This window comes from Lepidochelys kempii, chromosome 6, assembly GCF_965140285.1.
Source record: "Lepidochelys kempii isolate rLepKem1 chromosome 6, rLepKem1.hap1, whole genome shotgun sequence".
Taxonomy (NCBI): Eukaryota; Metazoa; Chordata; order Testudines; family Cheloniidae; genus Lepidochelys; species Lepidochelys kempii.
This window is the reverse complement of record NC_136385.1, coordinates 93,375,133-93,391,757: the sequence shown is the minus strand read 5'-3', so window position 1 is coordinate 93,391,757 and position 16,625 is coordinate 93,375,133. Positions and strand designations below refer to the sequence as shown.

At 45.0% G+C, this 16,625-nt stretch overlaps 1 protein-coding gene across 2 annotated transcripts in view; it reads left to right on the top strand.

The window, feature by feature from the left end:
* Positions 1-14,887, top strand: part of SPTLC2 (serine palmitoyltransferase long chain base subunit 2) — a 113,579-nt gene extending 98,692 nt beyond the window's left edge. For both annotated transcript variants that reach the window (XM_073349295.2, XM_073349296.2), the window contains exons 11-12: positions 348-477; positions 8,516-14,887. In XM_073349295.2, coding sequence (XP_073205396.2) covers positions 348-477; positions 8,516-8,635 — 250 coding nt within the window. In that variant the 3' untranslated portion in view covers positions 8,636-14,887. The remainder of the gene's footprint in view (positions 1-347; positions 478-8,515) is intronic.
* The last annotated feature ends 1,738 nt before the right edge of the window (positions 14,888-16,625 follow it).

Genomic DNA, 16,625 nt, shown 5'->3' with positions numbered 1-16,625 from the left:
GTGTAAGTCCTTGTTTTCCATCAGAAAGATTTTCAAGCTTAGGTTACAAATCCATTTAGAAGCAGCCCACTAAAAGACCAGCTCCTGCCAAATATAATCTTTCAGCTTTGTTAGAACTTAATACAGTGAAACCTTTCTGGGAAGACCACCTCTGGACTGAACAAAAGAAGCCTTTGTGAGCAGGCATTCTACCTCAAAGAGAAGGCAGTGGAAAGTCAGAACTGCAGCCTGTCAGGCACGCTTCACCAAAGGCCTGTGTGGTTTAGTGTACTGAGACCTTTACGCTGCTGCTCTGTCTCTGCTTCTTCAGTATCACTCTCAACATTCCTCATTGCTTTCTCTTGCAGTGCATTTGGGCGTGAGATGCTGAAGCGAAAGATAGGTGTCGTGGTTGTGGGTTTCCCTGCCACCCCAATCATCGAATCCAGAGCCAGATTCTGTGTGTCTGCAGCTCATACCAAAGAGATGCTTGATACTGTAAGTGTCTGATCTTGTCTTCCTCTCATCCATGTCTGTACCTTCTCTAAACAGAGACGGCATTTGGCTGTTGGTTTTTGCAAGCTGGTTCTGTGTTCGGCACACAAGCCAAACAAGTATTCATAGCATCACAGAAACTAGAGATGAAAAAGATTTCCCTCTGGACAATACGTGGTTGTCTATGGTACATATTCTAGGGCTTTCCTCAGTACGTTTTTAAATGAGCCAGCTAACACTCTGTCCATCACTTCCCTTGAGAGAACTCCCCTTCCTCTCTTAAAAGGCGGTAATTTGTGTGTAATGGATAGTTAAGAACACAAGGGCAAGTGCTTGTTCCTTCTAGCCTTAGACTTGGAAGTTAGAGCTGGAAAAGACGGACTAGCTAATCGGGGCCCAGGAGTGCAGTGTTGTTGACATCAGGACATTACGTACCACTAGATATTCCTGGAGGGAATTCTACACCACTGTGCGCACACCGAATTCATGTCCCCCAGGAGACTTCTTTGTTTCCATGCAGAAAAATTATTTTCTGACAGAGAAGTGAAACGGAAGCCTCAAGAGCGGTCATGCACCCTTCCCCAGTAGTGTGGGCACATCATTTTAGGTGCCTGGAGCAGCTGGTGAAGAGGTAAATCACTGCAGGGGGACAGGGCTGGGGACACCCTGGCCTGTGGCTCCTACCCTGCACCAGGCTTAGCTACTAGTCCCAGATGGGATGAGGATGGGGGAGGACAGGACTTGCTCTTCCCCTGCAAGCAGCAGCTGAAGCTGGGTCAGACCCACTCCGCAAAAACCTCCCTCAGCTGCAGGAAGCTCTCCCTCCCCCTCCCCTCCCCCCCCGCCCCCATCTTTCCTCAACTGTGGGGGAAGGGGTCACTGTATTAGGAGCTGCTACCCCATCCTCCCAGCCCCCATGCATCCAGATCCTCCCACCAAGCCCCTCTTGCCCAAACCCCCACTCTGCTGAGCCTCACCCCCTGCATCTGGACCCCCCGTGCACCCAGGGGCCTCCTCCCTCTTGTGGAGCCCCACCTCTGCTGCACCTGGACCCCCCGCTGACCCCTGCACCATCCCAACGAGCCCCCCCACACCTGGACCCCCACCTCACTGAGCTCCAACTAGCTGTACCCAAATTCACACCCCACTAAGCCCCACTTTTCCAGCACCCGGACCCCCTGCCAAGCCCCATACTCCACACTGACCCCCCACACACACCAACTCCAACCACCTTCACCTTGACACTCCTACACCCCCCACCCCCAGTGAGGCATCCAGATTTTCACTCACTCACTCACTCTGAGCCACCTGCGCCCAGATTTCCTGACATAGAAATCCCTCACACCACACCTGGATCCCTCCACACTTGGAGCTTGCCAGGCTGTACCCGGCACAGAGGGGCGGGGCCTCGGGGTGTTCCTGGGGTAGGCCCAGCCCTTGTGCAGTGTCAGGGTCTGGTGCAGCCTCACTGCTGAGTCTGTTTCCCAGGGGGGCTGCAGGGTGATCTCCCACCTTCATGCCTATGCTCCCCACTGCCATGCTGGAGCCTTCACATTTATTTATTGACAAATAAAATTTGCAGAATTCCCTGAGGAGTAACTGGAGTTAGAACTGTCACCCTTGCTAAAGCCTCAGAGGTGAAGGATTGAACACTGTCCTCAGATGTCCTCAGAACGCAGTCCACCTGCACGTTGGCAGGTGATGGAGGACTGCTCCGTTGCACCTATTGTGGTGACTAAATTTATTTCAACAGATAGTTGTTTAAGCTTGTTGTCTTTGAAGGACAGGCACACTGTATGTAACCCAGTCCAAGGCTATGTCAAAGCTCCCAATGTTCTGCAGACTCCCTGCTTCATGGTGTGGTTCCATTAAAGCTTTCTAGGAGCTTCATAAAGTGATAACTCAAGTGATGCTTTTCCCTTTGTACTGAACCCAGTACCTCAGAATGGCTCTAGGAGGCGCTGTGCTGCTGGAGTTACTCTTTTCCCAGGAAACTCTTTTGGGAGCTCCTCCTAAGCACTATCTCCTATTTTCTTTGGGAGAGAAGGGGAACTGGTGGGCAAGGCACTCGAGATCACATCTCTGTGGCTAGAGACGTGTAGAGTCAGAAAGCAGGAGAATATTTAAACACACACGGTTTAGACAGCTTAGTCAGGTCACTAGCATATACCCCGTAACTGTATTGATGGATTATAGCCAACTGCGTTGTCTCAGAAGTGTCCAAATACGAGTAGGTAGTAACAGTTCTATATAGTGTAATAGACAGGAGTTGGCAGGTGAGCTGACAGTTTCCAATGTGTTGTCAAAAACCAAGAGCCTACCACCACAGCACCTTTAGATCAGCAGCTGAGAATTCAACTTGTTTGGTTTTTGTCTTTGCTAGGAAACTAATAAAACAGAATGGTATAAGTCATGTATGTGTACACACAATGCATAAATGAATGTGCAATTTTATAGCAAGCTTAGATTCAGTTATCTTTCCTCACCACAGTTACTTATTCAATAAAGGATTTACTGCACTATGCGTCACTGATCAGACTCATCCCCTTACAATTATTTAATCAACTAGGCAAACAGGATGACATGCATACAAGTCACCCAAGTGACCACAGTCTCTTAGGCCTTGTCTACACTATAGGGGAAATTTGATCTAAGCTACGCAATTTGAGTTAAGTGAATAGCATAACTCAAATTGACGTAGATCTACTTACTGCGGGGTCCACACTACTCAGTGTTGATGGGAGAGCAATCTGCAGACGATCCCCTGGTAAGTGCAGACAAGCCCTTACAGCTGGTCTACACTGGGAACTTACATTGGCATAGCTACGTCACATAAAGGTGTGGAAAAATCCACATCATAGTTAAGCCTACCTAACCCTCGTCAACAGAAGAATTCTTCCATTGACCTATCTACCACCTCTCAAGGAGATGGATTACCTAGGCCAGTGGTTTTCAACCTTTTTTCATTTGTGGACCCCTACAAATTTTCCAGTGGTGGTGCGGACCCCTTTAGAAATCTTAGACAGTCTGCAGACCAAGTTGAAAAGCATTGTAAGTTGACAGGAGAACACCTCCTGTCAGCATAGGTAGTGTCTGTACTGAAGCGTTTCAAGTGTAGACAAGGCCTTACTCTGTCTCTCAATTCTACACTGTCTGTTGTCTCCTCCTGTTGTCTTAATTTAGAGTAAGCACTTTGGGATGAGGTGTCCATCTATTTGTTTTCTCAAGTATGCTTATGATGCTATTATAAATGAATAAATAGTACTGTACCCTTTCCATTCAAAACAAAACCATGCTCCTCTGTTGTAAGCATACTTTTCTTCTACCATCCTGTTCACTAGTAGCATTCCAACTGGCCAAAGAATATTTCAAATCTTATTTTTTCTCATGTTTATTTTTAACTATTAATATAGCCAATAATAGTAATAACGCTTTATATAGAACTTCTCCAAAAATAACCAGGTGCTTCAATTTAGAGGAAATTATTAAGGCCTGGTCTAAACTGGGGGGGATCAATCTAAGTTACGCAACTTCAGCTACGTGAATAACATTGCTGAAGTCGACGTACTTAAACCTACTCACTGCAGCATCTTCGCTACGGTGAGTTGACTGTTGCCACTCCCCCGTCGACTCTATCTGCGCCTCTCGCAGCACTGGAGTACAGAAGTCAATGAGAGAGCGCTCGGGTCGATTTATCGTGTCTAGATTAGACGCAATAAATCAACCCCTGCTGGATCGATCTCTGCCCGCTGATCCGGCAGGTAGTATAGACATACCATTTGTCTTATTGTGTCTTTTCTGATGTAGAGGGGGAGTTTGGTAGCAAACAGCCATCAGAGGTTAAGCACTGGCTGCTGGATCTGATCCCTCTCTAACTGATTGCAAAAATACCAAAGAAATATTGAATCTGTGATAGAATTGGGGAGGGCTAGCAGGGGGCTTGTCAGAGCTGAGGCTGGAGAGGGAAATTGGGTAAAGTCTACACTTATATGCCTGGAGCTACCAGTTCTATTATCCGGACACTTTCCTAAACAAATTTCACCTAATGTTGGAAGCTTGTATGAGGGAGGCTTAACTTATAAATGATGATTTATAATGATGATTCCCTTTTCTTATTAAATAAACCCACACAATGGGCAGCAGTTCTCTGTTACAATTTATAATTGTTTTATGTAAATAAAATTTCCTTGCCTGAAAATATTTGGCTCTGGATTAGAGCAAAGTCCCTCCTAACCTGCATCCCTGTGGGCTGGTGCTTTCTTTTCAGTGATGAAAAATATATTACACTTTCCTGAAGTCAGAGTTCACCAGTGCTGTTTCCTTTGTAGTCTTTGCTAGTGACATGATTCTTTTTGTTTAAAATTAATAAAATCCTAAATCTGAGTTCAAGAATAACAGTTCTTTCAACAGAAATTCAACCTTAAATTGTTTCCATATGGGGCCTTTCGTTAAAGCTCTGGTAAAACATGCCCACTATTATACTGAAGTCCAGCTTCTTCCAGGCTTGTCATTCCCCCAAATTTTGGAGCGGATAGTCTCTTGCTGCCAGATATAACAAGCATGAGGGGCCATTGTTTAAAGAAACAAAAACTTGAAATATTGATCCAGGAAGGTAAATCTTGTAGAAATACATTAACCCTTCCTGCGAACACCATTCTCAAGAACAGGAGATTTGGACTAGACAATCTCACAATTAGAATATTAATCCTACGTATGGAATTAGTGGATCTCTCATGGAACGGTTGAGTATATCTGTATAAACAAACTTAAGCTTCAAGCACCATTATGTACAGTAATACTAACCCCAGAAGTTCAGAAATCATGAGCTTGGCCCAGAAATCATGACTTAAACCAAAAAACCTTGTCTTTTAAAGTTTCTTCTAACTTTTGAACTCGTCTCATACGTACTAGGGGATGAGCAAATAGCATTGCTTACTCTTGCAAAACTACATTAAGGTGACTTTGGCTCTGGCTGCAGAAGTCCTTGGTAGAGGACCCAACTGAGATCGGGGCCCCATTGTGCAAGGCAATGTAAAAATGTGTAGAAAGGCAGTCCCTCCCCCAGAGAGATCGGTCTAATGCAAAGCATGATAGTGAGTTTGTGATATGAGATCTGGAATTTGGATTAATCAAACTCCTCTCATATAGGGGCCATCAAACATCCATTAGATGGGAACAACTTCAGTCCCTGCTGGGCTGGCCAGGGTTCAATAGGGACCTGCAGGTGAAAAGCTAGGTAGTTCATTTCCACTGCCCTAAGGTGTCCAGTCCCCCATAGCACTAATATTACATCTTGGAGGATGAGGCTTGCTTCCTGGAAAGATATGTTTATTAAATCAAGTTTTGATCACTTTGGAGCTTACACAAGCAGTGTTGTCTATTCAGAACACCAGCAAAATCTGCCGCTGTGCTCTTAAAGGGATAGCTCCCATTTTTGTCTAATTGTTAACTTCCCCATCTCGGTCTGCTAGGTTTTGTTGTAGGGTCTTTGGGACATGGACTGTCTTTTTGTTCTGTTTGTACAGCACCTAGCACAATGGGGTCCATGACTGGGGCTCATGTGCATTTTGATAATATAAATAACCAAATCAAAATAAGAATGCATCAGTAAAACATTAGCACAACATGCAAATTCACTTCTAAATATTTTTTTTAATATAAAACAATTACAGTAACTATTCTAGTGTCCATACACTTAATATTTATACTTGTGTATTTTTCACCGCCTCATGGGGCACTAACAGAGCTTGAATCTACAGATCCTCTACACAGACCTCTCTGTGGACCAGCCCATACAGGATTACACAACTGTATGTGAGACAGAAATGGAACATTGGGCATCAGGATTCCTGGGTTTTGTTCCTGCTCTGGAAGTAGATTATGGTCAAGGGGTTACAGAGCATAGCCAAATGTAACAGCACTCCAACTTGGGTTGTTTGGAGATTGGGCATAGACCTCTTGATGTAAAAAGCAGGAGCCTGTGCCTTCGAGCACCAGGTCTCGAAGCATGAAAGCAGTAGCAGAGGCATAAACCTCTGTATGTGGTCTGACCACCAGTGGGTAACACTGAACCCCAGTTAGTGTGGGTGACATAAGTGCCTCATTTGGCATGTTTCTTCTGAAAGGCAGTGTAGCAACATGAGTGAGAGTTAGGTGGGCATGCATGCACACACTTCTTCCCCAAAATCCTGTGAAGGCAGGAGCTCTTCCTGGGGCCAAAAATCACATTACTCACGAGCTGGTGGCATTGTGTTGCCTTGAGGGCATAGGTGCAATCTGAGACAGTATTGCAAATCTGTGGGGGAACTTGCCCTTCCAATGATGAGCCCACAACCTGAGCGCCTAGCTGTTTGTTTGGGAACCGTTCAGGTTCATCCATTCATGCATTCCAAATGGCCAAATTATATGTAAGATTCCACACCCAGCCTTGACTCTTGCTGTTAGACTAGCATGGCTTTCCCAGGAATATTTCAGGTGAGGTCCATCCACTTTGCCATCTTTCAGTGGCAGAGGCATGATCTGGGGGATGTGGCTAATAAAGAATCAGATTCTTCTAAGGAGCCACGCACTCCTCTTATGCTGCACAAATAAAAATATTTTATTGAATGTAAAGCCTGAAGTAAATATCTATTTTTACTTGAGAGCTTCAATCTGTCATAGCAGCAGATCCGTTATCTATTCCGCTGAGCCATTATGTCTGCTATGCAAAGGTTGTCATGTTTGGATGCCTGAGCAAGTTAACATAGATGTGCTTTGATGATTTAGTCTTTAGACCCCAGGTGCTGTCTGTTTCAGTTAGTATTGTAAAGATTCTTTGCTGCAGAGTTGCATATTGTTATGCCATGTTAAGTCTTTGAACCAAAAAAAAAAAAAAAATCTTCGTCCAATTCTAAAATTTGAGACTGATTTTGATTCTCCCTCCCCCGACTGACATTTTTACCTTTAATTCAAAGTCTTTTGAACCATTGGCTTGATTGGCCAGCAACATGTCTTCATCACTTATCCTGATTCTATCCATGTCACCTGGGAAAAAGCTGTCCTTTGCTAATTTGCCTCGTTTATGTAAACTGGTGCAATTTAAAATATAGACAAGGCCTGATGGTGTTGTATAGTGCACATGGCACTAGTGACTAGTATCATGAGGGAAAGTCTTCAGTATAATAGATTCTCTTCTTAGGGAGGGTCTGTTTTGATGACTCTAAGGTAGGGTTGCATGTGATGCTAAAAAATTCACTCCAGTCAGTGGTGACCAAAAATCATAGCTGTTTGATGGCCTGTGTGAAATGATCTTAGTCCAGTTTGTAGTAAAGTGTCCATTGCAAAAGAAACACCATTGCAGTGGGCTTCCTGTGTTAGAAGTTTCCATAAAATGAGAGTGAGCTGCTCATCCTAAGATCCGAATGTGTGACAGACCAACGCGACTTTACTTGCAATACAAGCTGATGACGATAAGCTTAGCGCCTGTAAGAAACTTTACACTTTTGAAAGTGCAGTGCTAGTACTAAATAAATATGTAAGGTGTTTGTGTAAAGTTTTCTGCCACTTAGTTTGTATATCTGATGTCAGTTTACAGTGCTAAACTGAGTACAGTTGTGTATTTGTGACTATGGTGTATATGGGTCTAAATGGAGTGGATATACCTTGTAATGAGGTACAGTATGAGGATGTGGAGACTGAGAATTGCCTTTTGGGATAGCCCTTTCGGGGTTTGCATTAAGGCACACGGTGTATTGGGGAAGCTTGCTTGCCATGCTGCTGTCTTCCACACTTGTTCTGTGCATAAACATAATATTTCATACTCTAGGGACAGTCAATTGTCAGCTTTACACTAAAACCACAATAAAATGATTAGGGAGAAGCTTAGTATTGTCTTTAATTTGTGACAAGGGGCAGCATAGCAAAACCTTGCTCAGTTATAGGGTTGCTTTCAAGGTAGTCTATGCACTTAGTGTATGTCAGAGATGCAGAGGTAGCTGTACTATTAGGGGTTTCATGTCCTGATTCTCTCTGCTGATATGTCGTGGTCTCTCCCCTCTCCTAGGTTTTAAAGGAATTAGATGAAATTGGGGACCTCTTGCAACTGAAGTATTCTCGTCACCGGTTGGTGCCTCTCTTGGACCGGCCATTTGATGAGACTACGTATGAAGAAACAGAAGACTGAACTCCCTCCACATGCCTTGGGGCATTCCCACGAGAGACTCTGTGGCACAGAGGCCACGCAATCCTTGAACCACACACTTCTGACTGCTTAGCATAAAAAGGACATTTTTTTCACAATACTGAAGTAGCCACATCATCTCTAAATGGCAATTTGTAAATAGTAAAACAGCTTTGATTCTTGTATCTTCAGGGTAGGGCCCTAGAGAGATGCTTGGCTCTATTTTTTTTCTTGTTGCTTTTTTAATTATTTATTTGTCACTGTGAAATCACAGTGACCCTAGTTGGCACAGATGCCCCACGTACACTACTAGTCTCAGGAGTGCCAGCTGAAATGTCATGTCTGCAGCACGGCACTGTTGTGGTAGCACTTCCAATTTCACTACTAGGCGTCTAACTTTGCCAGGGAGTGATGGGCTGGCCAGTTTGTTCAATGGAGATCTCCTAGAGAAACTGTTGATAACTTGTTTAATCTATTTAACAAGACTCATAATCAACCAAAGCTTTTTCCTTTTGCATTTACTTACGTTTAAAACTTGAGTTGTCTTTTTTTAAATAATAAACATGTTGCTGACATGTCACTGACAGAAACATTGTTCCAAAATGTTGGCTAGTTCCACCAGCCACAAGCAAGAAACCTCTCTGGACTTCACCCTTTTCCCCCTAATCTGGCTACCAGATTGATTCCTGGTTTGATGCCAAGTATTGTCATTATGGGGGGGTGGGGTGATGGAGAGCTTTTCTGAGTAGGAAAGATCTTGCCACTGTTACTTTCCTCATAGCTCTAACTCATGGCATAGTCAGACCTCCATTTCCGAAAATGAATCTATTGTGGCTCACTTCCTCATGTACGAGCAACTTTGCTTTGCTCAAGCTTAAGAGCTGTCCAGGTCTGTTAAAAGATGATCAGATGATTGACAGGTTATAAAAAAAATATATACTCAGAATTATAACTAAAACCCCCAAATCTTTCTCTTCTACTGGAGAAAGCTCCCATTTGCTATCAGAACCGGAATTGCATGGTAAGAAGGGTATAATGAGCAGCTACATTTATTTGGGGCAGTTCTGCAAAAGAAATCTTAGTGCACAGCAATGCAGTTAACTCCAATGTAGCGTGTTCAGATTTGGTTGTCTGAGACTCTCAGTATATTTTGTGAAATTGGTTTTGCAAAGATTAGTGTCTTAAAGCACTGAAAGAGACTGCAAAGCCAAGATCTACAATTTGGTGTGGGGGTCCCTCTTAAACTTGATCTGGTCATGATGCTCTTTGCAGGTGGCAGTGACCTTTAGAATGAGATTCTCAGTTTTCAAATGGAAGCACAGTGTGGATCAAGTCCATCTGTCTGGTGCAGCAAAGCAAAAGATAACTTTTTAAGTGTGATTGTAGTTCTGTAACTTTCATTCTGTGCCACTGACAGAAGTGGCACTCTTTGATCACAAAGCCAAGCAGATCTGCAGATACTACGTGGTGGATTAAAGCAGTATCACCTTCTGTTTTATAGAAACCCCATTTTATAACCTAGGCTATGTCTACACTGGCACTTTTGTCGGTCAGAGGTGTGGAAAGAACACATGGCTCGTGAGGGGTGGTTTTAATTATACTCACGGGAGAGCTCTCTCCTGTAGGCATAGAGCGGCTACACGGGAGACCTTAAAGCGGTGCAGCTGTGCTGCTGTCAAGTCTGTAGTGTAGACATAGACTTATGCATCTTGCCCCATGCTGTATAACTAACCCTCAGAAACAAATTGTCTCAAGTCTAAAAACAATCATTTTTGTTGATTTGAAGTGCAGTAGTACAAAATCAGAAGTTTTAAAAATGTAAGTTGAAATTATGAATTGAAATAGCCACAGATAAGTCCTCCAGTATATCAAATCCACTGGAGATGTTTTGTTTGCTGGAATTGATCATCTATCCATACAATATGTCCACACCTCACATGTGGTCATGATACACCTAGAATAGTTTCCTTTATTTCTTCAGTCATGGAATAAACTGCAAAGTCCTGGAATGATCTGAGTTTATTTTGCCCCTTTGACCCTCTTCACCTGCACTCTGCCCATTAAGTTTTCTCAGCCAGGACTGCTTGTAACATTCCAAACCAATGAGTAGCTCAGATAGCTGCTGCTTTTTAAAAGGTCCTATCATAAAAATAGCTGCTGGTTTTTTTCCCCTCTGCTCAATGTGTCAGGAACCTGGATAAGATCATCCCAAGAATTCTGGATCAAAGCTCCAGGCCTGGTCAAGTGATACCTTTAAGGACTGATTTCATACAAGCTACCAGAGCCAGAAATAAAGGCTGTAGGTCAGTGGGGACCTGGGATTTTTGCAGCTTCTCAGGGCTGTACAGTGCACTTGTATCCAACCCCATGTGATCAAGCTACTGAACCTTTACAATTGTGAGGTGCTGACTCCCAGAAAACCTATTTTAGGTTCTAAAAATGTAAGTCCTAATTTCTTTCCCTCTTCCTGTGCATTTGGTCTCTCGATGCTAAGGCAGTCTGGCTTTGTAGACAGAGGGTAATGAAAAATACTATTACATTACCTTATTAAACTCCTTAAAGTATTTCTAACACAGGTTTGCTGTTTTAAAAAAAAAAAAAAAAGTCTCAAAATAGTTAATGTGCAGTTGGGTTCTATGACAGTTGTTTGGGATGACCTGTGGTGATAATGCCATTACATCATGGTACACCAGCATATTAAATACTGTATCCATTCCTAAGACTTGGCTCAATCACACTCTGTCCAGCTAACACTGTGAAACCACTTGATTAAATTTCAGTCTTGGATCGCCCTGGGGTCTGTGCTGCATCCTGTATGGGAAGTGGGATTTTTTTTTTCTGGTTCAGGAGGCCCGTGTTACTTCAGGAGGATGTGTTTGGCCAAAGTCTGATAACTAGATAAATTGCTTCTAAAAACATGTTAAGAGCTTGAGATTTGACACATTGTGTTCAGGTAGTCGTGTTTTAAAAGCTAGGGAAATCTTTCAAGGTCCATTGAAAATTTCATCCCCAGAAATGAAAGAGCAGGTCCCTGCTGCATCAGACTATGCTTGCCTTCATGTGGAAACGGGATGGCAGTGTACCCGGAGGCGGGGGGACAGTTGCAAAGCTTTCACCAGAAGTAAAATTCATGCCCTTTTTGTCCTTGCCAAAGTAGTAAATGAAAGACACTCTTAGAGTGAAATGAGAAGGAGAGAGGCTGCTTAGGATGCAGACCTCAGGCCCTGCCAACTTTTATGAGCAGCTTTAATTGAAAATTCTGTTTTTTTCCCTGCTTTTATATAAAGAGATGCATAGCTCCAAGACAGAATTAAGGCTGGCCTTGTGCAGAGGGTTTCTCTCTGTACTGTTCCTTCACTGAATTTTGACCCTTGTCATGCAACTGCATCTCTGGAGAACGGAGTTAAGGAAAAGAGAAGAAAGCTTACTTCCTGAGCTGGAGAGGACTTTAAAACACACACTGCTAGTGCTGATGTCTGTTTTATTAAACCTAAAGGGATTTCCAGTCTTACACTCAGCTTTAGTAAAGGGAGGCCACTGTGCGCTAGTGAAGGATGTGGTCCTTGCATCCTGCTGGGGACTGGCCTTCCCCTACTGGGAGATATTTTTCTAGAGTTAAGGAGGCACCTGAAGTTCTCATGATCTGTAGTCACCATTCTATTTCTTTTAGTTCCTGTGGGAGAGAGGGGGCGGCTTATGTTTTTGGTATCAAAATATCCAGGATTTGGTTTGTACCATAGGAGACAAGCATTTGTACAAAGTCTCAGCGTGCACGCTATTTTTTTAACACGGTTTGATTTCTCTATCTCTGATGTGCACATGTCTTTTTACTTCTGAGGAGCAACTTGAGAGGTTTTTTTTCCCCACTCTGGGCCCCTGCTGTTACTGGTAAAGAACACTTTGCTCCAATCCAGAGCTCCCGGGCGTGAGCTGGTCCAATTCCTTGTGGGGGTAAAAGCACTTTCTGCACCCTCCGTTATTGCCTGTTGCAGTCAGTTATCAGGGATAGGTAGAATGTTTCAGCAAGGGAATTGCAGCATTTTCCTCTTACACACCTAGAGAACAGAAATACCCCTCACCCTCTGTCATAATTGCACCTGCCTGCCGAAAGCAGGCACGGGAAGTGTTCCAGTGAAACTAATGCAGCCCAGTGCCATTCATGTGAGGGAAATCTGGCTTCCTGATCCAACAGTGGACAGTGAACAAAGAAAAGATTACCATCGCTTTCTCCTCTCTGCTGTATGGAAGGCTTTTCCACATGCTTTAGAGCAGTGATCCTGAAAGTAAGAGTGCAGCTCCCACTGGGTTGAAGGGTCTGAGCCTTGCCTGCTCCAGACCTCCTGAAGCTCCATATAAATGGAAATGCTCCCTCCCATCTGCTGGCCACCTTTAACTCCCTTCCCCCTTTGGAAAAGTGTTTGGCTTGTTGCGTAAATGGGGCAAGAGGAGAGGTTTTTTTTGGCCTCCAGGTATTTACAGTCTAGGACTCCTACTGTCTATTAGTGAGGTTAGTTAACTGTTCAAGTGAAGCAAAGGAGAGGGTGGGAGAAGAGACATGGGGAGTCTGATCACACATAAGAGGGTGTCCTGCAGAGTTCTAAACTGCTACCATGGCCACCTTTCTCTCTCTGCAGACAGTACGGCCTGTGGAGACGTGTTGCAGAACGTAGTGCTCCATCTTAACCACTATAGTTATGCTCAGCTTTTGAGAACGTTGAATGCTGGAACCTACAGTCTCCATCAGTTGCACCTGTGTATTGAAGAGTGAGGCAGCTGCAGACTGTTCCATTTTAACATAAGTTCAGCCTCAGGGTACCGGTAAATCGCTAACGTGACTGTCAGGTGTAACGTTGGCTGTCCCAGGACTAGAGCTGGAACTGAAGTGGACCACCATCAGGTGAGAGAAGCAGTCAGGTGTAGTCCATTTAACTTGAAACCATTTTTTAAACTCGGTGTAATTGTGGTGACTTGTACTCCTGCAAAGGTTCCCAGTCTTGCAAGCTGTTTTCCTGTCCGAAGGTTTTGTGTGTGGGGCTTGCACGCATGGGAAATGTCTGTCTGGGGGAAGTACTTTGGGGTTTATCTCATGTTAACGTGCTTTGTACTGAGCTTGGAGCTCTACTGTTCCGTCTGTGTCCCAAAAAAGAGTTGGGTGGGGGAGGAGGGATGACTGGACTGTACAGTGCGTACTATTAAAAGGCCTTAAACTGATTTTTTTATATGAAGAATTAATAAACTGACTCTAAAGAATACAATAGATCTTAACCCGCAGATATTCTGGACTCGTAATTAACCAATAGAGAATGTTGTGTCTTGGGGGTGGGAGGGGTGGGTTTGCTTTGTGTTCAGCCCTGCCTATCAGCAAGGTTTGTTTAATAAGCAGAAGAGGCATCTGTACACAAGGGTCAAGTGCAGTCATTACAGCTCTGCATCAATGCTACTGCTTGGCAAGGTTTGGTGATCTGCCCCTGGGGCTGCTGGAAGAGAGGAAGGATTAGGGGGAGGCTGGGAGAGAGAGGTTTTAGCATGCAGGAAGTTGTGGCATCTAGCAACTTAATTATTTCTTCGCCTGTAGACAAGCATGTGTGTCAATGGAGCAGCAGGACTGGGCCAGGGGTTGATGCAGATAGAAATATCGCTGACCAAATGAAGTGTGCTGTAAACCATACAGACACTGTATGTGCCCACTGTTTGCCAAATCTCACCCTGTTCAGCCAGTGTTTCTGCGGTCCCCTAACAGTTTCTGTATTAAGCCAAAGGCATTTCCAGTTTTTCAATGTCACTCCAGAAGGGGGCTAATAAAGGTCTGCGAGAGAGCAAAATAACTAGCATGGAGCCTGAGGCTTTAGGCTAGCTGCCCCAAAGCTAATGGTGGCCCATATTTCCATAGCCCTAGGGTTGAATCACCACCCAGTCAAAGCTTTTGAAGTCTTACATTGCACAGTGTTCCTTTGCCTCTGCATTGCGATAATGTACATATATATATTGGATCTTTTGTAGATATGAAACATTTTAAATGACCTTTTTAATGGGCTTCCCCAGAATATTTTGTGCCAGATATTTACTTTTTTTTACACTGTTGAGGATGAACATGAAGCTGGGTACTGTGTGGGCAGGGAGGGAGAAGAGAAGCAGATGGTCCATTGACTATAAAAAGGGTAACAATGCATGTTAAAAACACTGGAGAAAAACAACTGCTTGGAAAAAAATTGTTCATATATAATCTGTTCTACATAATAAAGAATTCGGAAAAGGCCTGGGGAGTGTGTTTGCTTTTTACAAATGTTGACAAGATTTCTGCCCTGTAAGTGGGTCAAGAAGCACAAGCTGTTGGGCTTGCTGTCGGAATTGCTGGGTAAAATTCTATGGGCCTGTGTTATGCAGGATGTAATGGGCTGCTTTAGAAGAAGTTGTGGAGTTGCCCCTCAGCTCTGGTCTCATCCCTACTCGCAATACATTTGCAGCACTGTCTTAATGCCAGTGAAGCCTCCAGGAGGGGGTTTTAATCTGTTCCAGCTTTGGAGCTCAACTCGCATCTCTGCCTGGAAATACATGGCTCATTTCAGATCTAAATTCAGCCATCTGTAAATCAGAGATGTCAAGTCTTTGAAATTGAGAACAGCCTGGGTCTGGTATTCCAGCACAGGTGCTCAAACTGGCCTATAGGTGACTGAATACTGATTTGAGCAGGCAAATGAGGCAGGATTGGGACTTACTGTTAGCATTTTCTCATTGGGAAAATGGATTTCTGTTGTCCGAAGGAAACCCAAACATTTCTGTGCTTGATCTGCAAGGAGGCTACGTCCCTTTTGGATATGCTATGATAATGAATACTTCTCAGTTTTTATTTTTCCCCCAATTCTTGCATTTTCCTCTGAGTGGCTGGATAGGACTCTGGTTCCTCAGATGTTTGTCACCCTTTATAAAGGCCAGTGCAGTGGTGGATTAGCCACTGAGACAACAGGGCTCGTGCCCAGGGGCCCTGGAAAAAATCTGCCACTGGGCAGCAGAACCCCGGAGTCTTGGCAGCAGCGCTGGGCGGGGCAGGGGAAGCCCCAGTTCCCTCGAACCTGCTCCCCAGCAGCAGCGGCAGGTGGGCAGGACAGGGGAAGCCTCCCATGCCCCTAACCCTGTCCCCAGCAGAAGCTGCAGGACAGGGGAAGCCCCTCACGGTGGCCCCTGTCCCCACCAGAAGCCATGGGGCAGCAGGGCAAGCCCCCACACCCAACCCACTCTCCAGCAGAAATGCCGGGAGGGGCAGGAGAAGCCCCAGCGCCCTGACCCTGGTGCCCTGCAGAAGTGTGGGGAGTGGCAGAGGATGCCGCAGCACCCTGACCCCCGTTGTGGCCCTGGAACTGCAGGAGCTTTCACTCCCTGCTTTGCCCTGGGGCCGTGGCACGGGGACAGAGCTTCTCCAGTCTTGGGGCTGCGGGGGGGAGGGGAAGGAAGGGGGTGGTAGAATGGGCGGACCCTGGGTAGAACAGGGGTGGGCCCTTGGGAAAGGGGCAGAAAGGGGTGGGGGTGTGGGTGGGGCTGCAGGTGGAAGGGGGTGGGGAAGGGCTCTCCACTTGCTCTGGCCCAGGTGAGGTCTCAGGAAACCTTAATTCACCCTGGGCCAGTGGGTCCATAATCAGGTCCTTGGATGTTTGGGCCTAAACAATCCACGAGGCCCTCTGTTATTCCAGAGGCCCCTGCCCCACACACATGCATGAGGGTCCATAGAGACAAGGACAAATTTCAGAAAGGAAGGAGATAGCTGAAGAAGAGGTCACAGGAACACAGATTGGGGGACGGGGGCGGTCCCAGGCACAACTGGAGCTGGATGGTGTTCTGCATGTATTTCTCTCCTGGGGCTCTATGGTAAGTCTTAACGCTGACATTGTATGGGAGAGGTACTATTGATGATGATGCAGGCTCTCACTTGGGAGAAGCCATGGTAGCAATGGGGTCAGGATCAGCTGGCAATGCATCTCGAGCTGATGCTCTTTGGAAA